At 40.4% G+C, this 26,524-nt stretch overlaps 1 protein-coding gene across 3 annotated transcripts in view; it reads left to right on the top strand.

The window, feature by feature from the left end:
* The window catches only part of MEGF10 (multiple EGF like domains 10), a 157,379-nt gene that overhangs the window by 103,196 nt on the left and 27,659 nt on the right, over window positions 1-26,524 (top strand). For all 3 annotated transcript variants that reach the window (XM_081052977.1, XM_081052976.1, XM_081052975.1), the window contains 5 exons: window positions 5,407-5,619; window positions 14,107-14,281; window positions 15,585-15,705; window positions 16,457-16,620; window positions 19,519-19,621. In XM_081052977.1, coding sequence (XP_080909103.1) covers window positions 5,407-5,619; window positions 14,107-14,281; window positions 15,585-15,705; window positions 16,457-16,620; window positions 19,519-19,621 — 776 coding nt within the window. The remainder of the gene's footprint in view (window positions 1-5,406; window positions 5,620-14,106; window positions 14,282-15,584; window positions 15,706-16,456; window positions 16,621-19,518; window positions 19,622-26,524) is intronic.

The raw sequence follows: 26,524 nt of genomic DNA, 5'->3' as shown, positions 1-26,524 counted from the left end.
TTTAAATCAATGTTGACAAAAAGCGATAAAAGTAGGAATTCCTGTCTCGTTCCTAATTTTATTGGAAATGGCTTCTATATAGTTTCATGTTTGTTATTGTTTCTTAGTAAACTGTTTTTTCTATGCTCAAGTGTTTTTTTTTTCTTTGAGCCTAAGTTTTATTAAGAACTTTTGTTAGGAGTGTCTGTTTAATTTCATTAACATCTATTTTATCATTTGTTAATATAATTATGTATTTTTCCTTTAATTTTTGATGTTATGTATTATTGACACTTTTAATGCATGGTTTTCATAACACGTCATTAGGCTACTCAGAAAGTTTTCGTGACCTACATCCTGGTTTATGGTTGTATTTTGGGTAGATGAGGTTGTTAGATGAGTTCTGGATCCATGTGGCATTACATCTTATTATAGAAAGGTGAGTCAGGAAAGGAGAGGCACAGGACCAAGCAGAATCCTAAATAATAGTTTTGAGTAATATTTTAGGGCACTAAAAAAATTTAAATAGAATTATTTTTTGCCCTCTAGAGATTTAAGACTCAAATTCAAGGGAACATAAAAACAACAAACATTTAAGGCAAGCTTATACTCATCTTATTTGGAATACAGGGAAAGGGAATAACAGCTCATTTTCAGGTGAATTTTAGATTTGGGGTAAGGAAGGCAAAGAGCCAGAGAAAGAAAAGGAAAATGAAGAAGGAACTTGCTTCTTGAGTTATTCTTGTAACTACTGTTTTCGCAATGAACTGATGGCATGTTCTCTGTTTCCAATTAGGATATGCCCATCCGGAGTGTCTCTCTCTCTCTCTCTCTCTCTCTCTCTCTCTCTCTCTCTCTCTCTCTCTCTCTCTCTGTCAACAAGCTCATTTATCACAATGAAAGGGGAAAAATGCACGACTATGGGGCAATTTGTGGTGGTATGGGAAAGGGGCTTGGGGGTCCCACCTTGCCATTTCCCGTTTGGAGAAGTCAGCGTAACTTGATCACTGAGGTTAGTTAGGCCAGAGGGCTGCTGCCTGGAGGAGCAGGTACCACCACAGGCCTTGCCAGCGGAGCATTCCCAGGATGTGGGAACTGCCATCCCAGACTGAGGGCAAACAGAAAAAACAAAACAGGCACCTTGTATACAGGCAGGGCAGCTCATGGGATACCCAAATAATAGGCTTGGGGTTTATGGAAAAATTGTGATAAGGGAAGTGTAAAGTTGCACAGCCAAGCAAGAGTAAAGAGAAGAGGTTTCCATATCCTCACAAAAATTTGTCTGGAAAGGTTAAAAGAGTGATTTGCATGCTGATGGGTTGCCATGGAATCGCTCAGGCCTTTGATTGCCCTGCTGGGGTCCATGCCCATCCTTGGTGCTCTGTAAGTGTTAGCTGGACGGAGACATCTGTGGAGCAATTGTGGATTCTGTTAAGGTGAAGCCCAAGACTCTCCTGCCACACCTAGTGTCCATTACTACCCACAAAAGAAGGATGTGGGTGAAAGTAGATAAAGTCATAAATAATAGACAGGAACTGGGGGCATGGGGGTGGGGAGGAGACGAAGCACTGGTCTTCAGTGGAAGAACTCTTTCCCGTATCTAGGATGGTGGAAAAGTTGGCTCGTTCCCAGTGCTTTTTATATTTTCTTCAGAGCAGCGGTTCCAGATGTTTGAAAGGCAGGGTCTGATCCATCGATTCTAGCTTTAATGAGGAATGTGATTCTTTCAAACTAAATCATTGTTGGGCTCAATTATTCCAGTCACTCTAGGGAGGGACATGCTGAAAAGGACAAGGGAGGGAGAGGAAGCCCGTATATCCTAACTCATTTCTTTTTCCATAAGTTCACAATGAGATGCAATATAATAATCGAAATGGTACTAAAACATGCCTGTGACCCTCGGTTGGTTTGGGAATTGGTGTCATGTTTTATTAGTCTATCTTCATTTAATGCTTATTCATTTTTCCCAATTCCAGGGCATTATTCAAAATCTAAAAAAATATATATAGGCACTCCAAATTTCTATATTTCTACTGTGACCAATATTTATTACTGTATCTTTCTCTGCTTCTCTGCCATCTCCGAAGAAAATGTATTTCGTCTTACTGATTCCTAAGACAGCTTTTCTATTTCCACTTGGGGCCACAAAAGCAACATTAAGGGTATAAAATGTGCTGGGAAGTGATGCTTCTTTTCACTAAAGGGCCCAAAAGGGAAGATGAGATTGCTTGACAAAGACTTTTCATTCAGCCAATCACAAAGGTGGAAGCTACTTCATGATTGCATTTATTTTCAAGATGGAAAATGTCTACTTCTAGAAAGATACCCCACCAGTTTAGCTTCGTAGATGGAAGGAGACACAACTATTATTAACAGGATTCTCTTATAAGCACAACACTGACAAAAAAGAAGAGGGAATATGAACCAAGCTTTCTGTCCTGGCTACTTTAGTAAGTCAAATTCAAAAATGGTTTTTCGCCATTTATAACACAAACTAGTAGTATATTTAATTATAGGTTAGAAAGATAAATATGGGTCAGGACCAGCTATTGTGAATCTTGTTTTCCCAGAGAAAAGGGAGTCTCTGCCAAGATATGGTAAAATATGCACACTGGTTCCCTGTCATTTGGTAGCTGACATTTTTCCAGGCTTCCCATCTATACCCAGTTCACCCACTTTAAGAGTTGTGCTTTTTACTAAGTTTAAAATCATGCAGTCCAATGCTTAGCATTTGGGTTTCTTTTCAAGTCCATGTAAGAGAGAGAAAGCAGTATTATTTTACCTTATCTTTTTCTTTTTGGTACTGACTTGCAAGAAAATTTGGACAGATTGCAGAGTTGTCAGCATTAGGCAGAGCTACGATGAGGCCAAATTATTGTACCTCAGCATTTCTTTCTATAAAGTTTACATCTTTAAGGAATAAACTAAGCTTATTATAGCTTCTTACAAGTTAAAAAAAAAATAGAGTACCTTTTAAAAATAGTCTGGTCTAAAAATGGGTAGACTTGTGTAACACATATCTGATTTTATGCTAAATGTTAGTGCAATTACTTCCAAACTTATCTAACAGCTTGTTGAACTGTTGATTTGAAGGCTTTGACTACTCACAAACATGCCTAAAGATATCTAGAGTCTATGAAACCCAATTTGCAAGAGGCTCTTTTTCTTGTCTCTATCACATTAAATATACTATGCTAGAGCCAGTTAACCAGAAAAGAAAGTATCAAATGATCCTCAAGATTTATCCTCTACACTTACGTATAATACTGTGGTTCCCCGAAAATAAGACCTAGCCGGACAAAATAAGACCTAGCTCTAATGCATCTTTTGGAACAAAAATTAATATAAGACCTGATATATTATATATCATATTATATTTATTATATTTATTATATTATACCCGATCTTATATTACTATAAAATAAGACCGGGTATTATATTATATTATATTATATTATATTATATTACAGTATATTATATTATGTAAGACCCGGTCTTATAGTAATATAAGTAGTATATAACTATAAGTAGTATAGTAATATAAGTAGTAGTATATTATGTAAGACCCGGTCTTATAGTAATATAAGACCGGGTCTTATATTAATTTTTGCTCCAAAAGATGCATTAGAGCTGATTGTCCTGCTAGGTCTTATTTTCGGGGGGAAATGGTAGAATCCCTGCCCAGCCATGGTATTGTTAGCAATCACACCCTATCATTAAAAATATGCAAAGCTGTGTGGAAAACATTGGCTTTTCAGACACTTTGCTGTAGCTTTCAAGCGTGCTTGAATTTCTTTTGCACTTGCTGTGCTTGCTTTATATTGATCTGAAAAGTGCAATGTTGACTACACTTTAGACTCTGGTTCTGGCATGACTTGTGAGCCACACAGGAAGTGGTTGCTGAGACTCCCAAAGTGTTACCCTGCTTGTGGTGAGTGCTCTGCTGGATGAGACCCCAGCTCCCTCTTCCTTGGCAGAAGGCGTTCCTTCTGCTGCAGAAAGCGCCATCGAGTTACATTGCCTGGTCGGAAAGAAACTGGACTGGCTGAGAACTAGTCATGCTTTCCATGGAGAGATGATAATTTTCTCTTTTCTATCCTGTGTCTTCGAACAACTCAGCTTCCCACCTGATCTAACTTACCCGAGCATGTCCTTCCTCTGGGATTGAGCTCTAATGTCATTTTAAAAAAGACAATAGTGAATTTTTGAGGTCTGATATTTTTTCCTTGCCATTTGGCAACGCGTCTTCCCAACAGAGAACAATACCCCACTTAACAAAAATGTTGCGTTAGAGAACTCCAAGCCTTCCTGCAACCTACCAGCTCCTGCTCACCAGGTTGGAAGCAAAGACACCTGATTTCAATAGCTCAGACTTTCCCTGATCTAAAGAGGATTTTCTTTATTTGTTGTATAACTTTCTAAATGAGGAACAGTGATTACCATTCAGCTCTGAAAAAAGCAGACACATGGCTGAGATTAAATGTCAACATGAAAGCCAACAGAATTCAAATTTAGTTTCAAATTTGCTGCAAAGTTTTCTCTTTGGAACGGGGAAAACACATTTTTTAATTTCCTAATTATGGGCCGGAGAGTAACATTTGGACAATTTCTTTTCTCCCTTTCCTGATATCTACCAAAATGCCATATGTACCTTTAGCACGTGTAATAATGCAGGGTCTCCGCTCCCACTCCATGCACAAGAACGCAGGTGAGGCCAAAAAGGAACACCAACAGAGCCATAGATAGGGGAGTCATACCACTATATTCTCCATGGCGGCTGGTCGAGACACAAAAGCAAACATCCGCCAGTACCCCAACAGAAGGTCTTCCTGCACCCCAATCTCGCTGGTGGCTGGGAGAGATAGAGGAAGTAGGATCCCCACAATCCGCGATCCGCCATCCGCGCTTGCTAACTCCACTTGCTAGCCATAATCCGCCATCTGCTTCTCTGCCAACCAACCAGCCAACCAACTAACCCCCCTAGAGTAGCCATGGCAGTTATATTAGTGGCTAATGGCTAACCGGGAACAGCTGATAGCCACCCAGCCACAGCAGATGGCCATCTGATTACAGGCTGATGGCCATCTACTACCCGAGCCAGGACCTTTCCACGTGAGGCCAAGAGCCTAGAAACAGCTCTCTGGGACTCTGTCCCCACAGCAAGCCACGGCATATAAAACATGCCTCATGTCCCAGATTCGTAATTTGTTTTTATTTCTTTGAATGGGTCATGTTGCTATCACTACCCTCTGTGGTCACAGTAATTCATCTTGGTGCTTTTCATACCTGTATAGGGACAAACACAAAATAAACATCAAGTCCAAAAAGCAGTTTCAATTTATACATAACAAAGCCATTTTGAATAGACTGATTGTTTTCACATGGTCCTAATGAATGTAACTTCCGCTTCTGCCTTCTGTTCGATAGGTGTCAGGATGAGTGTCCTGTTGGTACCTATGGAGTGCGCTGTGCTGAGACCTGCCGGTGTGTCAATGGAGGGAAATGTTATCACGTGAGTGGCTCCTGCCTCTGTGAAACAGGCTTTTCTGGTGAGCACTGCGAGGCACGCCTGTGCCCGGAAGGTCTCTACGGCATCAGATGTGACAAGCGATGCCCCTGCCACCTGGACAACACTCATAGGTGAGGGTCAGTTGCCCCTGGAAGGAAGTGTCCACTATTGGGAAGGAGAGATTGGCAGAGAGATTCCCACGCCAAGACCTTTCCTGCTTCTGGGTCATCCTGGGCAGGAACCACGAAGTAAATGGACTTAGCGGGCGGGGCGATGGTGCAAGTCAGAAGTGCTAATATTGTTAGATGGTCGCGGGTGGATGTTAAATTCTATCTCTATTAATGGCTCCCAGCAAAAATTAAGCTTGCTTGTGTTATTAGAACATTTCCCTAAAAGGGATTCTGTGACATTCCTTTAGAAGCAAAGACGCAATGAGAGACATGGGGTTTTAGTATGTAAAAATATCACAAAATGATTCTCACGGCAACATATTACTTGACAAAACATCTGTGTAGAGAGGAAGTGTACTGGTGGAAGTTTTGTGAAAGTGCTTCACATGTGGCTGTCACATGTGAAATAGGTTTTTGGAATTGATTACTCTGACATAGAACTCACAGGGGTCTTTTAGTTCAAAACATCTCTCAAAGAATGTACGAACAGGAAACCACGATCCCACCCACCCTACTGTACATTGTCTGTTCCTGAAAATATCTTTCCACCCCCTTACTTCCTCTCCCGCCCCCAAGGTCCAGATACATATCACTTAGAATTCTGGGTCTCCATGCAGACTGCTGGAAAAGTTGAATTTGACAAAAATGTAGTGCATTATATAGCAGTTCAGACATTATGAGAGTTACTTCTATTTGCATTCAACACAGCTATTACTCCATTCATGCTCCTAAAAGATAACTTGTGGACACATCAAATCTCAAATGCACAAAAGTTAAAAGTAAACAGAAGCCTGTGGTGGGTTTCTGCTTTAAACCATTGCTAGGAGCAAAAATATGGACTTTGCTCTGCGTGTGTGTGTGTATGCGTGTGTGTGCTCATGCATGTGTGTGTGTTACATTTTAGTGGGAAATATCAAAGAGGTACATTCTTAATATATCACAAGCAATTTTGTAAGCTACTTCAGTCAACTTTTGGTTTTCTTTATTGGAAAATACTGCCACTCTTTACATGTAAAAATTAAACAAACATCTGGGCAGTAAAAATGAATAATCTCTACAGGATTTTGTTGGTTTTAACCCCTCTAATGTTTAAGGAGCTGGCAGGATTAGGGACAAGTCCTGAGTCTAGCTACCTTCCTTGCAGTAAGCCTTGTCCCAGCAAAAGGTAAGCCTCGTGTAGTGGTAGCTAAGAACTTTTTAATAGCACTGTGCTGTGGCATTGTATGTAGACACAGCCTGAAAACACATAGATTACAAAACTTACACAAAGGAGCTCTGCTACGAGAAGATTGGAGAAGCAGAGAAAATGTTGATTTTGTTGAAATTGGGTACCATGATAGTAGTGGCAGGTGCAAGTGGACAGTTACTTACCATCAATACCATGCTAATTTTAACATAGATCCCATGTACCTAAGCATGCATGCTTTATCAAAGAAACACAGTCATCCCTCAGTATCTTTGGAATATTGGTTCCAGGATCCTCCATGGATACTAAATCCACAGATGCTGAAGTCCCTTATTTAAAGTAGCATATTATTCGCATGTAACTTATATTTGCATATAGGCTACAGCAGGTCTGCCTACACATTACTTCATTTGCATAGATTCAGCATAGTGCTCAGCATCTAGCAAATTCAAGTTTTGCATTTTGGAACTTCCTGGGATTTTTTTTTCCCCGAATATTTTTTTATTTGCAGTTGATTTAATTCATGAATGTGAAACCCATAGTTACGGAGAACTGACTTTTGACAATCACATAGGTCAAAAGACCACTAAGATTCTATCTAATAATATATAACAAGTAATCAGAAGATTTAAAAACGAATAGCCTCTGAAGTGCTTCCCTAAATAATGAAAGCTACTTTTAAAAATTAGCTTTTACAAATTTCTGTTAAAACCAGTTGAATGTTGAATAAATGAGTCCGTCTTGTTGAATTCACAGTTGGAACCATTCATCTGATTCTTACATTTTGAACTTCTATGTACAATTCCTGGAAACACAAGATTCCTTTGAACCAAAGGGCATAGAATCTTTGTATTAATTGAAAATCTAGCTTGTTCATTTTGCCATTTAATCAAGCATGTGGAACTGGCTATTACATAATTCATGATTTATATTTATCCTAAATGCTTTCATTATGCTTAATGAGATAAGTAAGGCAATGCAAACTATTAGTTTACATTGTCTTTAGGTAAATTTTGAGTTCTGTGGATGTACATATTGACATATTGCAGCCATTTGTTTGAGTAGAGGTTTGTGTCGGTTAGCTTTCACTGCATAAGAAAACAAGAAGCTACCCCAAATTTAGTGGTGTAAAACAACAATTATTGATTAGCTAATGATATTTTGCTTGACTATTTGGGCTGGGTTCAGTTTGGTGGTTCCTCTGCTGGTCTCCCTATGTTCACCTGGCAGATCAACTAGAGTGATTAGGCCTGGAATTCCTCATTCATGTGTCTAGCATTTGGCTGGGTGATAGGGATGACCGAGCCATATGTCTCTAGCATCTAACACAGGCCTGGGCCTCTTTACGTGGTGACTGACTTCCAAAAGCAGCAAGAGACCGGGGAAGCTCCAAAAAGCAAACACTTTGCAAATGTTTGGTTATGTCATGTTTGCTAATGTTCCTTTCAACAATGCAGGTCACACAACCAAGTCCAGATTCAATATACTCTGTCTCTTTTTTTGTTTTGTTTTTAAAGCTTACATACTTTTTTTTATTATTATTATTGGGGAAGAGGAACAGGACTTTATTGGGGGAACAGTGTGTACTTCCAGGCCTTTTTTTCCAAGTCAAGTTGTTGTCCTTTCAATCTTAGTTATGGAGGGTGCCGTTCAGCTTCAAGTTGTCCTTTCAGTCTTAGTTGTGGAGGGCGCAGCTCAGCTCCAGGTCCAGTTGCCGTTTTCTAGTTGCAGGGGACGCTGCCCACTATCCCTTGCCGGAGTCGAGGAATCAAACTGGCAACCTTGTGGTTGAGAGCTCGCGCTCCAACCGAGTCATTCGGGAGGCAGCTCAGCTCAGCTCAAGGTGCTGTGTTCAATCTTAGTTGCAGGGGGCGCTGCCCACCATCCCTTGCAGAAGTGGAGGAGTTGAACCAGCAACCTTGTGGCCCAGGTGGGAATTGAACTGACAGCCTTCGGAGTTAGGATCATGGAGCTCTAACCGCCTGACCCACCGGGCCGGCCCTATACTCTGTCTCTTGATGGGAGGAGTTGCAAAGAACTTGTAGCCATTCTTATTTTTCAATCTTTCATAGGGTTGAAATGAATTTAAATATATTTATAGGTGAGGTTAGTGTTTTAAATTACAACAATATTATTAGAGCCTAAAGATATTCACTGTGACCTGGACTTTTCAGCTGAAAACTAACTCTAATGGTGGAAATAATTTTGAGCATTTGATAATAGTTAAATTTGATAAAAGTCAAATGATATAACTGATTTTAGTTGAAAATAAAATTTGTGATTTAGTAAGATTCCACATGACATATTTATATTAGCTCTTGTTAATAAGGACATTTAATAGCTATGGGCAATCAAGATGTGCCTATTTGCAAATGCTACCTAATTAGCATTAGATTTGAGCATTAACAACATCTAAGGAAATGAACAAAAGGAATTTCAATAACTCATTCTATTTTAGCCAGTATTGTATTGGACTCTTATAATAACTGAACTCTTAAATTGAAAATTTACTAGAAGATTTATCTCTAGTTATATATGTGTATAAAATGATAGATATCCATCCCTATAGGTGAATAATCCTATTTTCATATACACAAAGCAACCTGTTCTTTAGACAGAAACCAGGTAGGAGTATATCACCTTTTAATTTCTAATCTGCTGCTCTAACATCAACACGTAAATCTCATTACCAATTAAGCTGCCTGCATGGGAACACATCAAATGCCTCCAAAGTGCTCTGGCTTCCTACACCTAATTACAAATTGCAGAATACTAATTTTGGTGTCAATCAATCTAGGAACCAGAGTGCTGTACTAATGCTCTCTGGGGGCCATTGAATATCAATTTCTCCATCTGCCTCTAGCTTAGTTCAATACCCCGTCCTCAAATTATCTATTTCGTTTAACATTTATGTCTGTACCATGAAAATTACTTCCTTTTTAATGTAAAGTACTATTTTCTAGTAAAAATGTCCTTTTTTTAAATATTATGTTTAGATAAGGTAAACTTTTAACCAATCCATTACTTGAAATATTTCATTTCCTTTTCTTACATGTAGGGCCTTACTGAAGTTAAGTTAAATTTGTCCCTGTGTTTTGCCCAATACGGGCTTTTATTGGTCCTGCTAACTTTTTATCTATGCTGTATTCTAAACATTAGCAATTCTTTTTCATATCTAGCCCTCCAAGCAGCCTGCTACCGAGCTTCTTTTTTCTTTGGTGGACAAACATACAAGTAAATCTGAGTTCGAGTTTGATTTCTGCCACTGCCTGTGTGAAACTGAATAAATTACTTACTCGTTCTAGGTCTCTTTTTCCTCAGTGATAAAACCTTTGGAATGGTTGTGAGGATTAAGTGAAATCATGCACATGGATTGCTTAGCATGGTGTTAGCACACATTCAGGCTCAGTGACTATGAGCTGCTAGTCTGTGCATTCACTTACAATATCATCATAAAAGTCACGTAAGTGAGTGTTCCCTGAAGTTACTGTTGATTCCCTTAGGCCTTGACTTCGAAAATGTTAGGGGAAAAGTTAGGGGAAATCTTGCCTTTGTATTCAGATATACAGATTGTAATTTAGCATTGCTGGATGACTCAGATATACCAGGGAAAAGCAGATTAGTGTTTGAAAGCAGGATCCCTGGAGTCAGACCCCACTGCACATCAGCTGTGACAGTCTTACTTTATCACTCCATCAGTATTTACTTTAGTCTGTCTGTGGGACAGGGACAGCTAACAAAATGCACTTAATTCTTGTCCTCGTGTAGCTCAAAGTCTAGAGGGGAAGGAAGATGTTAAAAGATTGTACAAATAAACACAAGATCATAGAAAGAGCAGGGTGCTATGAAAGAAAATGACAGAAAAGACTTGTTTTCCATGTGAGTGGTCAGCGTAGGCCTAAGGAAGAGATACTATGTGAGCTGAGACTGGAAACCTAAAATGAAGAAAGCTAGACAAAGAGTGAGGAACAGCACTGTGGGCATATGGAATAGCCCATGCGTGGCCCTTATATTGAAAAACCTCAACACTTTTACAAACTAAAACTAAAACAAATCCACTGCAGTTGAGCATAGCAATGAAGAGAGAAATGATGAAAGAAGAGGCTGGGGAGCAGGCAGTGACCAGATGGTGGGAGCCATGGGCTGTATTTAAGGTGATCATAAAGCTGGTGTCTGAGTGACCGCCTGGTTTAGGCTTATTGTCCTAATGTAATTATTAATAATTCCTTTTTCACTCTTAAAAAAAATGTCCTGCTTTAGATAATTATATAGTCACTCTAGCCATGGTAAACAGTATAGATTTTATCCTAAGTGTAGTGCAGAGCCTTTGAAGAGTTTTAAAGAGAATGATACAGTGTGATCTACTTTTTAGGTGATGAGGCTTGACTGGATACAGGGAGAAAAGTTGGAAGGTTGTTCAGGATGTTAGGAGATAGGTTGGCTTGGAGTGAGATGGTGACAGTGAGGATGAAGAGACGTAGATGAATTCAAGATGAATTTTGGAGTTAGGATAGTTAAGTGTAGTGATGATGTAAAATAGTTAGGATATGGGAGATGAGGAAGAAGGAGTTATCAAGAATAACTCTAAGATTTCTAGTTGAAATAACTGAGTGACTGGTGGTGCCAGTACTTCATTGGGGATGATGAGGAATAGACACTGAGAGAGGAATGAAGAAAGGGAAGAACACGGGCTCACTTTTTGACATGTTAAGTTTGAGATGCCGCGGAAATAACAGAGGTTTGCTTACGGATAAGTGATTTGCCAAAGGTTAAATAGCAGATAAGTAAATCTGAGTAGATCTAAGCAGATTTGAAACTCAGCTCCTTGTCTTCTGAATCTAAGCCTTCTACATCCAAGTAACCATCTTAAACATAGAGCTATACTTAGATATCTCTTCATGCCCTGTTTCCTGAATAATGCTTGTGATGAATGCCTAGGCTTTGCTTGTGGGTACTTATGAGATATGACAATTAAGTTCACGAACTCATCCTAGAAAAAGTGCTACATACCTCACTGCTGAATAGCACTACAGTCACCTTAGAAGTACTCCCCTTGGGAAGCTATGCACCAATGCCAGCACCTAGTCCACAGTTCAAAGCAATTTTGGAACTCTTTTTCTGCGATGGCCATCAGGGCTGTCATCGTATTACCCTTGATGTCCTGAATGTCATCCAAATGGCTTCCTTTCAATATTTCCTTTATCTTCAGGTAAAGAATGAAGTCACTGGGGCCCGGATCAGGTGATGAGTAAGAAGGGTGTTCCAATACAGTTATGTGTTTACCGGCTAAAAACTCCCTCACAGACAGTGCCGTGTGAGCTGATGCATTGTCGTGATGCAAGAGGCATGAATTGTTGGCAAAAATTTCAGGTCGTTTTCATCTAACTTTTTCATGCAGCCTTTTCAGCACTTCCAAATAGTAAACTTGGTTAACTGTTTGTCCAATTGGTACAAATTCATAACGTATAGACTATGATATCAAAAAAATGTTAGGAACATCATTTTGACTCTTGATTTGGACTGACAGAACTTTTTTGGTCATGGAGAATTGGCTGACTTCCATTATGCACTTTGATGCGTTGTGTCAGGGTCGTATCGGTACAGCCATGTTTCATCACCAGTGATAACACAGCCCAAAACATCGCCTTGCCTCTCCAAAAGGTCTTGGCAAGTTTCGGACTCTTCTTTGCTTTTGTTCATCAGTGAGCTCCTTCGGGACCGTTTTCACACACACCTTTCTCATGCCAAGATTTTCAGTTCCTGTTTCTCTATCAATGTTTACTTGGTCTGCTATGCTTCTCACAGTCAGCCAATGATTTTGATGCGTAATTAGCTTAATTTTTGCAATTTTTTTTATCAGTTCTGCTCATTACTGGCCACCCTGATCTTTCTTCATCAGTGACATGGTCTCTCCCCTCAGAAAAATGTTTAATCCACTTGTGCACTGCTGTTTTCTTCATGGCATTATCCCCATAAACTTGGGCTAATACGTCCCTGATTTCACTTCCACTCTTGTCAACTTTAACAAGAAATTTAATGTTTGTTCGTTGCTCTTATTCAAGCTCAGACATTTTCGCAACAGCACACAAAAACACACAACAATAATGAACACCACTCAGCATGACACTGTCATACATCGACATGAACACAGCTTGAGACACTGACATACCAAGGTTATGAAACCTTACGGAGCTGTTTTTACAGTGCTGCCAATGTAAGTGCATGGTGGCAAGTTCGCGAACCTAATTGCCAGACTTCGTAGTTGGAGTAGGGTCCTAAAACTATCTTTAAATAAATTTCTGAAAATGGTGGAACAAACCATCCAACCTACAGGGCTGAGATCCCCACTTGACAGACTAGGATGTGAGGCCAAGAGAGGTTGTGTGCTTTCACTCGGATTACCCAGGTGGGGGGACAGCTTGAATTACATCCTCAGTCTTCCTCCCTCCCAGAAAATTGTTCTTTCCAAGAGATGAAAATCTATGATCGGCAACTCTAATGAGAGGTCCTTCAGCAAATGTCTGGATGTCACAGTGGATTTTGTTGTTGGCCCCAGTTAAGGGAAGTGTTCTAGCTCTATGAGGGGAGAAAACCCAGCTTTAACAGTCTTCCAATTGCGAGCAGAGTTAGGTTGGTTGTTAGGATTTTCCTGTGGTGGAAAGCACGTGTGTTTTGAGTGCCACAGGGGGCCCTATTGTGTCAGCAACCTCAATAGCATGTGCATCTTAGCGCAGCTGATGTGTCCATTTGCTGTGGAGCGACAGCTGGCTCCCTAGCCCGCCAGTGCCACTGCAGTTTCAGGTAGAGACAGGTGCTCTGCCCCAGGTCTGTAGTTCTAAGGGAACAAACAGGCGGAAAAGGTTGTAGCTTTTGGGAGTTCCTTGGACATCACCCTGCCTAACTGATTGGTATTGCTTATTGGATGGAGACCTTTAGATCTTTTCTTCGAGTTGACTTTTTATTGATCAGTGCTTTCAATTTATGAAAATTAAATTTTCATAAATTTTGTCTGAGTTTCAGACAAAAGGACCCAGTTTCAATCATCATCCTATTAGAGCGTGATGCTGATTTCATGTAACATTTCTGTAGTTCCAAACAGGTTTGGGCCAATTAATTAAATATCACAAAGCCTGGGAATGAAGTTGAAATTATTGTGTGTGGAATTACCCACACATTTAGTGATCATGGCTAAAGCAACATTTGCATGGGCCTTGGGTGTCATTTACCCAAAAGTGACCTGCTCCTTTCATCCATGCTCTCAGCTGTCACCCCATGTCTGGAGAGTGTGCCTGTAAGCCAGGCTGGTCGGGACTCTACTGTAATGAGACGTGTTCTCCTGGATTCTACGGGGAAGTTTGCCAACAGATCTGCAGTTGCCAGAATGGGGCTGACTGTGACAGTGTGACTGGAAAGTGCACCTGTGCCCCAGGATTCAAAGTGAGTGGCTTGGGCTCTGGAGGAAGGATTTGAGGGGTGCAATGTGGGGTATGTGGATACCACGATTTATATGACCTTTTCTGCAGTACAATGAATGTACTAAAATCAATCCCATCATTAACAAGAAAAAGAGTAAAGTAGTAATAAGTGATATAAATAATTACCTTAGAATGATTACTGGGAAAGCTGGGAAAACTATAAATGTGGCATTAATATTTAATTATTTAATTAATATGTGCTATGAAGTATGATGTATTTTAATTATTACCTATGTCATTACTTTAGTGTTTTATAGGTAGCAAAGAAATTACTTTTCCAAGTGTAATATATATTATTGTCAACAGTTTTTGTCTTAATTCCATGTAATTTGGAGCCACCTAATACATCAAGTTAGCATTTATTATGTATTTACATGCAATGGTTAGTAGTATGAATGTTTTTTGGTTCCTTTGAGAATCTGGACCTTACGAAAATGCCTATATGCCAATAGAGCAGAATTTTGTCTGGTTTTCAGGATTTCTTAGCTGCAGGTTAAAAATCTTTGTTTTTAAAGGAAAATGGGTTTTTCTTGAATCATTTCCCCCATTTTAAAGAGAATGGTAAACTGTGAAGAATGTCTATTATTCCAGAGCCCATAATGCGGAACGAGTGGATCATAAAGTCTCTGAGCTGAGAGGATCTTTACAGGGTTTTCTAACCTATGTCACAATCCTCGATTGAGCCCTTGTCTAGCAGCCTTGCCTTAAAGAGGTCCTTCTGTTTTTAAAGGACCTGACCTCCAGTCACCATTGATAACCGACTTCTATGGTTAAGGGGTTCAGGCTCGCTGTCCGATAATAAATTGAATCGTGCTACCCGCTGAGTGTGTGTGCTATCCCTTTGCTTCACTCACTAATCATATTACATACTGTACAAGGAAGTTAGGAAGCATTGCAATGTAACATTTAGTTCATATTTATCTTTATTTATTGACAGTAATTGTACAGCTACAGTTTATTGTTATATATCTACTTGTTTGAACAAGGGCGAAAGGTTTTATATTTGCTACAAAGGAAAATTAATGAAAGCAGCAGGCTTTTTTTGGATTGTATTCAATACTGTATCATAAACATAAGCCAGCTAGCATTGCCCTTGAATCTCTCAATTTGCATAGTGGTGACATTATAGCAACTTTTTAAAATGCAATGTGTTCAAATGAGAGAGGGGGTAAAATTAGCATGGCCAAAATACATTTTTGTTTATTTGTGTTGGCCTTCTTTCAGTTGGTAGAATCGCATGAGTTTTCCTGTTTGTGCCTGTCTAGGGAACTGACTGCTCTGCTCCGTGCCCTCTGGGAACCTATGGGGTAAACTGCTCCTCTTTCTGTGGCTGTAAGAACGATGCTGTCTGCTCTCCGGTGGACGGGTCTTGTACTTGCAAGGCAGGTGAGTGGATGAATCTTTAATCTGATCCCAGTCCTGTTATTTCCTAAAGTCACAGGAAAGAAACTTTGACTAGAGTGCTAGCTCCTCCTGTGCCAGATTTTGGTACCTGATCTCTGAACGCCCCTCAGCCAGAGTGGGCGCTCCTGTTTTCATGAGTCAACAAGAAGAGGCTCACAGGAAATGATCTCTGAAGTCGCTGCCAGCTCCAAAAGTCTGAGTCTGCGCTCTGGGGACAAGTCAGCTAAGCAGACATGGGTCTGCACCCCTAAATTCACTGGTCTGGAGTGGTCGTGACAAGAAATGCAGCCACTCACTGATTTTACGTGAGGGCCAGCATGTGTCTATCCTGGATACTTACTGTTCATGGTTAACGGGGTCCTACTCTCAAGACGGGGTTGTTCTTTCAAACACAAACCTTCCTTCTCCCTCCATACAAATATTTCACTTTTCCGACCTGAACAAAGCTCAGCATTCTGTGGTGTGCATGAAGGGGCCCCCATTGCATGTCCTTCCCCCAGTGAGCCCAACAGTGCTGGCATCCTGTGACAGACCACACAACACACATGCTATTGGGGTGCTTTTGTTCATTTCTGATAGAGGCTTTACGTGGCAGAGCCAGTGCTCTCTGTGCTGGGGCGACACTGCTGTGCCTCTCCAAGACGTTTTTAAAGGGAAAGCAACTTGGAAAGGCTCAGCAAAACTCCCTGCTGCCTTTGTTTCCTCATGTGCTTTGGTGTTCTTGTCATGGCAGGCTGGCACGGGGTGGACTGCTCCATCAGCTGTCCCAGTGGCACCTGGGGCTTTGGCTGTAACTTAACATGCCAGTGCCTCCATGGCGGAGCCTGCAACACCCTGGATGGGACCTGCACGTGTGCACCTGGATGGCGAGGGGAGAAATGTGAACTTTCCTGCCAGGTACGACCGAACCAGTGCCCCAGCTGGGAAGGCCTGGGAGCTGATGCCAGAGGGCTAGCCTGATTTTGCAATTTTCCTGACTGAAAGTGTGTGAGTGCGTACCAACCACAGTAGCTATTAGAAGAACTGAGGTGTTTGAACTCAGAGTGGATATAGGGGTAAGGGAAAAGGGCTAGACATGGAAATTGGTTACGTAAGGTTGTAAGAATCATTTCCTTCTTTTCCTTCATCTTTACTCAGGTTCCCCTCAATGCCCCCCTCTATTTTTTCTGTTCTTATACACCCTTCTCTTCCTGGCAGCCAGTCAACAGCATTTGTCACACATGGCAGTATATGCCTGTCAACTTTCCAAATATGTGTTTCCATTCTAATGGAAATCCTCCAACCTTCAAGGTGGAAAGTGGCAGGAAATTGAAAGGGGGTGATGATGGTGTCATGGAAATACTCATTGAGATGGTTAAAGAAGGTTTGGAAATAGCCCCCTTTAATGTAAATATCCCTGGAGTCACAAAAATCTTCAGAGATTTTGATGTGGGGATATTTTCCTGTGACTGCCCAAATGATGTAGGTGATGTTGGATCTGCCGGGATCGTGTCTCGTGAAGCCGAAGAATGGAAACACGGCAAAAAGTTTTAAAAAGAGGATAGCTTATTAGAGGCAGGAGAAGAGATTGCAGCTCCCGAGCAGGAGGGGGTCCCGAATGGGAGTGTCCCATGACTGAGGCAAAAGCTCTTACTTTTTTTTTTAAAGATTTTATTGGGGAAAGGGAACAGTTCTTTATTGGGGAACAGTGTGTACTTTCAGGATTTTTTTCCAAGTCAAGTTGTTGTCCTTTCAATCTTAGTTGTGGAGGGCACAGCTCAGTTCCAGGTCAGGTTGCCGTTGCTAGTTGCAGGGGACGCAGCCTACCATCCCTTGCGGGACTCGAGGAACCGAACAGGCAACCTTGTGGTTGAAAGCCCACGCTCCAACCAACTGAGCCATTCGAGAGGCAGTTCAGCTCAAGGTGCCATGTTCAATCTTAGTTGCAGAGGACACGGCCCACCGTCCCTTGCGGGACTCCAGGAGTTGAACCAGCAACCTTGTGTTTGAGAGCCCACTGGCCCATGTGGGAATCGAACCGGCAGCCTTCGGAGTTAGGCGCACAGAACTCTAACCACCTGAGCCACCGGGCCCCAAAAGCTCTTACTTTTATACCTTCCCTTGCCTGCTTGGGGAAAGAGGCTGGAGACTTCTAATTGGATTTATCTATCAGGTTTGTTAACGAACCAACCCATTCCTACCTATCAGATCTGCTCCTTTGTCCGGCCAGAAGGGATTTGAGATTATCTATTAACCTTAAGGTGTTCTCATGTCCCTGTCCTGGAGTGAAGGAGACATTCCAGAACCTGGAGTTTCAGGACATGGCTGCTTTTTGTTTATTCCATCAGGGACCTCCCTATCTACCTAGTAATCATACTAACTAACCTGTCTCAATTTCCCTAATTCAAGGCTGACTCCTTCCCTTGACCTTCTTTGGAGCTATCCATCTTCAGAAATCCTTTACTGTGTCCACCACAGGCTGGACAGGGTGCAAATGGGAAGTTCATTCTATCGTAACAAGCTGATTTCTCTTCCTGAATGAAGTGCGTGGCTGGTTTCTTTTCCTCTTTTCCATCACTCCTTCCTATCACAATTCTTTTCCCCTGAGTTATTAAACATTCTCTCAGTGGTGTGTGTGCTCTGCCTCCCAGAGATCATCTGGAGATCCTCTGATGACAAGATGACACCGTGACACCCTGAACAGGGCTCCTCGAGAATGGCCTCCCACCGAGGTTCTTTTCTCCCCGGGCTTCCTCCTCATTAAGTGCAACCCATTCCCAAAACAGAGAGAGGATCGATCTACCCTGGGCTGCTTTGTGCCCTGCAGACCCTTAGGACAAAGTTAAGTTAGCTTTGCTGCCTCTCATCCACCAGTGAAAAAATTATCAGTGTGCTGTGATGAGCTTGAAGGTCACCTTTCACTCCCAGTCTGATTGTGGACAGAACAAAGCCTCTGGCACAATCTTGTCCCTTTTTGTTTATCAGATGACTAAACCAGCAAAGGATGGTGGTGGTTTAGTGGCTCATACTGCAGCAGAGCTAAGTCCTATGCAGCTCCCTCAAACATTAGTGGGGCCTAAAAAATGGTTTATTTTATTTTATTTTAATAAGTCCTAGACAAATGATTATGTCATCTAACACCCACTGCCTGTTTTATGCTGGTTCTCAGGTTCCTCCCTCTTGGTAAATGTACATCCCATATATTTCTTAGTGCTTGTGTGGTGTGGAGTGTTTATAGTGCTCTCCCTCCACTCGTCAGTATCTGGCCTAAAGGAGCAGGGCTTAGGAACGCAGAGATTTCCACTCCTCCCCCACAACTGATCACGTCCACGTAGAGTCATGTCTGCTGGACCACCAAACTGATGTGCACGTGGAAATTGAAAATGTATAGGTCTGGGAGGGCACGAATAGGAGGCTGGCATTTAACTATTTTATAAAAATCTTTAGGAACAAAAGAAAATATGTTTAGGAGTTGTGGTTTCCAATAAGAAAGATTATTTTAATTAGTTGGTATATTTACATTCTCCCTCTATGCAGATCAGCATATTAGCATAATTGATTTCACCACTCATATATGCCCTAACCACTCATATGTAAACTAAAACATAAACTAAGGTTTGAGGGAGTTTAAAATACTGACCTCCCGGAGCCTACATTTTAGGGCAAGAAGACATGCAAAGAGGTGATGATGATAATGTATGTGGCTGAGAGGTGTTAGGGAGAGGAGGAGGGTACTGTACCTGAAATGGCTGACTGTGGCCCCTTTTGTCTCCCATTGTGGGGTTCCCCATGGCCTCTTCACTGTCTTCCGTGCAGGATGGCACATATGGGCTGAACTGTGCCGAGCGCTGTGACTGCAGCCATGCCGATGGCTGCCACCCCACCACAGGCCATTGCCGCTGCCTCCCAGGATGGTCAGGTGAGAGCCAAGGAAATGGAAAATGTGCCAATCTATGCATAGCGCTGTTCCTTGCTATTTCAAAGGAGCACACACAGGTCAACTTTTCAGGAACAATAGGAATGAAAGCAGTCTCCAGTGAGCTGACACATTTTTACCCCAAAAATACTACTGCTAGGGTTAATTAATCCATAATCCAGGAATGATTATTTTGTTAAATCATGCAGGGGCAGTTCTCCTGAGCCTTCCTGTAAGGTCCAACTGTCAGAATTTAGGCTAGCAAGTGGGGAAAATGTGAATTGCTGTTAAGAGTTTAGTGAGACCTCTGTTGTATCTTTGAGCATTGAGGAAAGGATGATTAGAATAAACCATAAGAATGTAATTAACTTCACCTTACTGAGGCAAAATATTACTATTAATATGGTTAATATGCAAATATAAAATATTCATTACTAGAAATAAAAATTTCAAAACTTAACTTTTTCTTATAAGAATGTTTAAGTCATAAAAATTCATAGTAGGATTGAATAACAATTTTCTAATTGTGAGGTGGAAGTTTCTCCTTATTTATGTGACCTCATGGTTTCAGCCAGGAAGTTGATCAAACTAACAGGAGTCTTAGAAGAACAATGTTTTTGATTGTGATGTACAGCCTTGGGACATGGCATTGAGCGCCCAAACAAATTGAGACCTGGTTCTTTTTTATACATCAAATAAAGTCTATCCTAAAAAAAACACAAACAGAAAAGCTAATGAACTTTTAACTACTTATTAAGAAAAATTACCAGTGGGAATGCAATAGGACAGTTATTGAACATTGCAGTGAATGAATTGAATATATATGATCATTTCTACTGAAAGTAACATAAAATGTTGATTGCTGATGTGCCAATTTAGAGTGAAACATTTGTGTGCTAGGGACTGGATGACAGGTAGATCAATGAACCTTAACTTGATTTAAAAATTCTGTTTGAATTCATTTGTGTGTGTGTGTATGTGTGTGTGCATGCGTGTGTTTGTATACATATTGTATTTGCATCTAAATATATTTGTATATAAATTGAGAGATGAGAGGGAGATTTATTAAGACAGAACTGTTTCCCTATTGATGCTTCAGTATCCTCCAAAACAGTTTTCAACTTGTCCTCTAAAAGAGAAATTGGGGGTAACAAGCTAAGTATCCTCTTTAGTGATAGTTCGTATTTTCAGATGGTGGATCTTTCAGAAGAGAATCTTATGTCTTCATACCTGAGATGCCACATTTAGGAAATTATGAGAGTCAGGGTGGTCTTATTTTTTTAGCAAAAATACATACAAAGAAGACTCTAGAGAAATAATAAGTAATGCTTACTTACTGAGTGCTCACTTCAGTATCACAACAACTCTATGAGGTAGGAAATATTACTTATTTTTACTTTTTACTTACTTTTTACAGAAGTAAGGAAGGGAGTTCTTACAGAAGTAAGAAGGGAGTTGAGGCAAGGTCCCAGAGTCGGTAAACGTGAGAGACAGGATTTGTCCCAATGCTCCTCACCACATAACCAGCTCTTTTAACTGCTACACCCAACTGCCATATGCAGACTTATTCCAGGAAGTGCTGGGCAACATGGCAGTTATGCTTCACTATGGGTGAAGACTTTTAAGCATTATGTGAGAGGACTATGGTGATCAGTGCTGATCACCAGCAACCTTTCCCTCTCTTTATATATAAAACAGCTTTATTGAGATATAATCACATACCATAGAATTCACCTATTTAAAGTGTACAATTCAGTGTTTTTTAGTATATTCAAAGAATTGTACACAGTCACTTTTAGAAGATTTTCATCACATTCAAAAATTAGTACTCAGTAGCAGTAATTCCCCCATTTATCCTCAATCCTCTCCTCTAGACAACTACCAATCTACCTTCTGTCTCTGTAGATTTCCCTATTCTGGATATTGTATGAATTCATACAATATGTGGTCGTTTGTGACTGGTTTCCTTCACTTAACATATGTTTTCAGGTTTCATCTATATGGGAGCATATAGCAGTACTTCGTTTATTTTGACTGCCAAATAATATTCCATTGTACCACATTTTATTTATCCATTCATCAGTTGATAGACATTTGGGTTGTTTCCATTTTTTGGCTATTTTTAATAATGCTACTATGAACATTTGTGTAGAAGTTTTTGTGTGGATGTATATATATTGGGTATATATTTAGAGGTAGAATTGTTGGGTCATATGGTAATTTTAACCTTTTGAAGAATTAAAAAGAATTGCTAGTCTATTTTCCAAAGCTGCACCATTTTACATTCCAACAGCAGTGTATGAGGCTTCCAATTTTTCCATACCCACACTGTCATTTGTTATTATCTGCCATTTTGATTATAACCAATATTGTTGGTGTAAAATAATATCTCATTGTTTTTGATTTGCACTTCTCCAATGAGTAATGATGTTGAATATAATTTCATGTGCTTATTGGCCCTCTGTATATTGTTCAGGAGCCAATATCTATACAGATTTAGAAATATGTATACAGATTCTGTTTTTATTTTCAATTGGGATATTTGTCTTTATTATTGAGTTGTAATAGTTCTTTATATGTTCCAGATACATGTCCTTTATCTGGTGTATATATGACTTACAAATATTTTCCCTCATTCTGTGACTTTTTTCTTTTCACTTTTTGATGGTGCCCATTGCTGCAGAAAAGATTTTATTTTGATGAAGTCTAATTTGTCTACTTTTTTCTTCTGTTGCTTATGCTTTTGTCATCAAATCTAAGAAACTATTGCCTGATCCATGGTCACAAAGATTTATGCCTATGTGTTCTTCTAAGAATTTTGTAGTTTTAGCTTTTACAGTTTTAGCTTTACATGTAGGTTTTTGATCCTTTTGAGTTCATTTTTATATGTGGTATGAGATAAGTGTTCAACTTCATTCTTTTTCATGTGAATATCTAGTTGTCCTAGCACCATTTGTTGAAAAGACTATTCATTTTCTCCATTGAATTATTTTGACATCCTTGTCAGCAATCAATTAACCATGAATGTGGGAGGGTTTATTTCTGGACTCTCACTTCCATCCTATTGAGACATATCTATCCTCATGCCAGTACCATACTGTTTTGATTACTCTAGCTTGGTAGAGTTTTAAAATTGGGGCGTGTGAGTTCTTTAACTTTGGTCTTTTTTTTCCCAAAGATTGTTTTGGCTATTCTGGGTTCCTTGAATTTTCGTATGAAGTTTAGGATCAGCATGTCAATTCCTACAAAGAAACAAGGTGGAAATTTAATGAGGACTCAACCTATAGATCAACGTAGGGAGTATTGTCAACTTAATAATATTAAGTCTTCAGATCCTTGAACATAGGATGTCATCAGTAACTTCTTCAGTAGTCTTTTAGTTATTTAGAATTTGGTGTGAGTTTCTTTGGCTTCTGTCAGCAGTAAGCTGAGATGAACTATCATGTACTTGATTTCTAGTGTCTGAGAGTTACTTTGGGAAACAGGCCAAGGCTGGGGTAATAGACTATGTTTTCTGTCACTAGGAGCTACCCACAGACATGAAGACTCCCTGGCCCTCTAGTTCCTCCCTGACTTGTAAAAGCTGAAATAATTCAGACTTCACAATAATGAAGTTCCACCTTCTCATGTTTCTGTTTTGCTCTAAGTTACTACATGTTAAAACTACATCACACCAGGAATTAAACCAGATTCTGTGACTTCACAAGAGTTCTTGAAGTTGTCAAATGGAGTGACCAGCACTAAGTGCTCAGTGACTGCAGTGAAGCGAAATAGCATTTTTAACACCCAGCAAATTCAGAACTTTTCTGACAGAGAAGCCACACCATTTGTTTCGGGCAAAACTTCCCCAAATCCACTTTTGGAAATGTGAGGTGTCCCTGAACACATCCATCGCTCCTTCAAAGTATCCACCTCCTTTGATGATTTAGAACCAGCCTGTGAAAGGCGTACATACACTAGTGTATGCGAGAGAGTCAGGAGATATAATTTGGCCTGAAGCCAGTCAAAAAATGTGTTAGTTGCATTCCACAGTCTGGGTCATGGGGTAAGACAAATGATCCCATCTGGCCTTAGACCTATGGAGCTCCTATGAGAATGCAGTGGTTTTGTCACACAATATAATCTTGTAATGCTCAGTCCATCCGTGACTGGTCTCCTTCTCCAAAGGGGAGAAACTGTTGCTGCTTCCTGTCTGTCTGTCATGTGTTGCCCACCATTTCTTTGCTTCGTAGCCCCAGTGTCTTATTTATTGGGGTCTTCTGTGTGGGCAGTTGGTCTGCAAGTATCTAACATTTAATCTGCTGTGAAATGTGTTTTTTTTTTGTTAGAGAGGTCTTCTCCTACATTCACAGAACACACTTAGTATAAGCAAAAGTATGTCGAGGAAAAGAGACTTCCTGAAGTTCCAAAAAGCACCCTACCATTGGACCACGAATTGGCTTATTTTCTAAAAGGAAAGAAGAGTGGCCTCTTTATTATTTACACAGAACATAATTGCATTGTCAACACTGGATAGGCTCATGATTTCTCATCACAAACTTATTTTAAGTACCTTATATAGACCTTTTAATAGAATATAAATATATTTAATATAATATAAAGAAAGCTTTGCTTTCCATTGAAACACTGGTTTCGGAGCCTAATAAATAGCATAAGCCAGTGGAAGCAAGTTCTTTTGTTTCTTCTCTTCCCTATTGCTGAGACTGCGCTAGGTGAAATTTAAGAATCACCAGACAGGGTAACAGTGAAGCTTTTGTGAAGCAATCAGTGAATTCTAACATGGGACCTGGGCTCTTCCCCTAACCAAGTCAACAAAATAGCGTAGAGGCACTTAACTGCTGAGGACAACTCTGTGAGAATGGGCTGATCAGGCCTCTGGATTTTGAGCCAGAGACAGGGCTCAGAAGACCTTTATCCTTCCTTACAGAGAAATTGACACACCTAAATTGAGGAAATCAGGTGCTAACCTGATATACTAAGGAAGTCGGCTTGCCTTCTTACATGGGGCTCATCCACCACTCCTCATAACTCCACCGTCTTTTCTAATGTTTGGCTGTCTTTCTTCTCTTAAAGGAAATGAAACTCTTGTTTATTTCTACTATAAGTGATGGTCTCATTTTACTAAGGCATAAAAAGTTCTTCAAAATGTACTACCACATAAGTTAACTGAAACAAAAGTTGCTTCTGACATCCCAGCATTTCCAAAATAAATGTACCATTTTTCAAAAGAAAAGACATGTAATTTATTATATGAGGTAGAACAATTAAGTTCATGAACTCATCTTAGAAAAAGTGCTACATACCTCATTGCTGAATATCACTAGGGTCCCCTTTGAAGTACTCCCCTTGGGAAGCTATGCACCGATGCCAGCTCCTAGTCCACAGTTCAAAGCAATTTTGGAACTCTTTTTTCCTGGAATGGCCATCAGAGCTGTTGTCATATTACCCTTGATGTCTGAATGTCATCAAAATGTCTTCCTTTCAATATTTCCTTTATCTTCGGGTAAAGAAAGAAGTCATTGGGGGCCGGATCAGGTGAGTAGGGAGGGTGTTCCAATACAGTTATTTGTTTACTGACTGAAAACTCCCTCACAGGCAGTGCCCTGTGAGCTGGTGCATTGTCGTGATGCAAGAGCCATGAATTGTTGGAGACAAGTTCAGGTTGTCTAACTTTTTCACGCAGCCTTTCCAGTACTTCCAAAGAGTAAACTTGGTTAACTATTTGTCCAGTTGGTACACATTCATAATGAATAATCCCTCTGATATCAAAAAAGGTTAGCAACATCATAGCAACAAGGTCCGCAAACTTAACTGTCAGACCTATGTGGTTATTTAAAACCTTAATTTATTGACATTTTTAGCCAATGGACTACTTTATCAAAAAAGGGACAGATTGCAGTAAAAAAAAAATGGGGGAAAAAATGAAACACCTTTCAGGATATAGGCTGTGTCCTGGGCTCCTTCTCCCACACCTCTGCCACATACACCCACACCCACACACACACACACACACACACACACACACACACACTGCTATAAAATGAGCCTGGCTTTTCAAAATGAGTGTTCTGAGATTCCAGATGTCAATGAAATATAATTAGCTGTGTGTGTCTGTGTGTGTGTGTTTCCATAGAAGTGGAATGATTTGCCTTATAAAGTATTTTCCAAAAAGAGTAGGAACATGCTGACATTTTTTTCTTCCTTTCTGCTCTGACTTCAGTCAGTCAGAACACCTCTTCAGTGAGCGTTACAGCGATCAATATTTCATTCCAGCTTTCTGGAAACATACAGTTTCCAGCCTGGTTCTCAACCATTGTTAAGATCACTGTCACCTCCTAAGAACTCTTTTAACTTGCATATGCCCTGTCCCCACCTCACAGCTACTGAATGACAATCTGGAGGGTGAGTGCCTTGCCAGCCCATAAAGCACTTTTTGTACAAGTTTGGAGAAGGTTTGGAAATCCCTCAGGGGGCATTTCTTGGCAGGTGGGGTACAAGCTGGATTTTTGCCCCAGTTTAGCCCTGTGGCCAGGGGCTCTGCAACAACCTGCACAGCCTTACTTGGTGGCCCTGTCGGTCATTTTAAAAGTTGTCCTGTTGGCCTGTGCAGTAGCAGTTACTAGTCGGTAGCCTGGCCTCTGCTATGCCTTGCTACTCTTGTTATTGAAGAGTAGGGGGCACTCAGGGGAGCATTTCTGTGACAGAAGCCTCATAAGCAGTCGCAAAAGACTGGAGGAGTCTTAGGGATGCATTCATACCAGAAAAAAAAAATTGTTAAATGCCAAACCAAGAGAAAAGAGACTAGGATGCCAAAGCAACCTGTAGGAGTCTCTGGAAAGAAAAAGGGATTAGCAGGACATGATGTAATGGAAAGAAGGGGAAAGGAGAGGAGGAAGAGAGGTAGGG

Source organism: Rhinolophus hipposideros (genome assembly GCF_964194185.1).
Source record: "Rhinolophus hipposideros genome assembly, chromosome: 7".
In the NCBI taxonomy this organism is placed as follows: Eukaryota; Metazoa; Chordata; class Mammalia; order Chiroptera; family Rhinolophidae; genus Rhinolophus; species Rhinolophus hipposideros.
The sequence above is the reverse complement of the archived record's forward strand: the minus strand, read 5'-3'. Positions and strand labels throughout refer to the sequence as shown.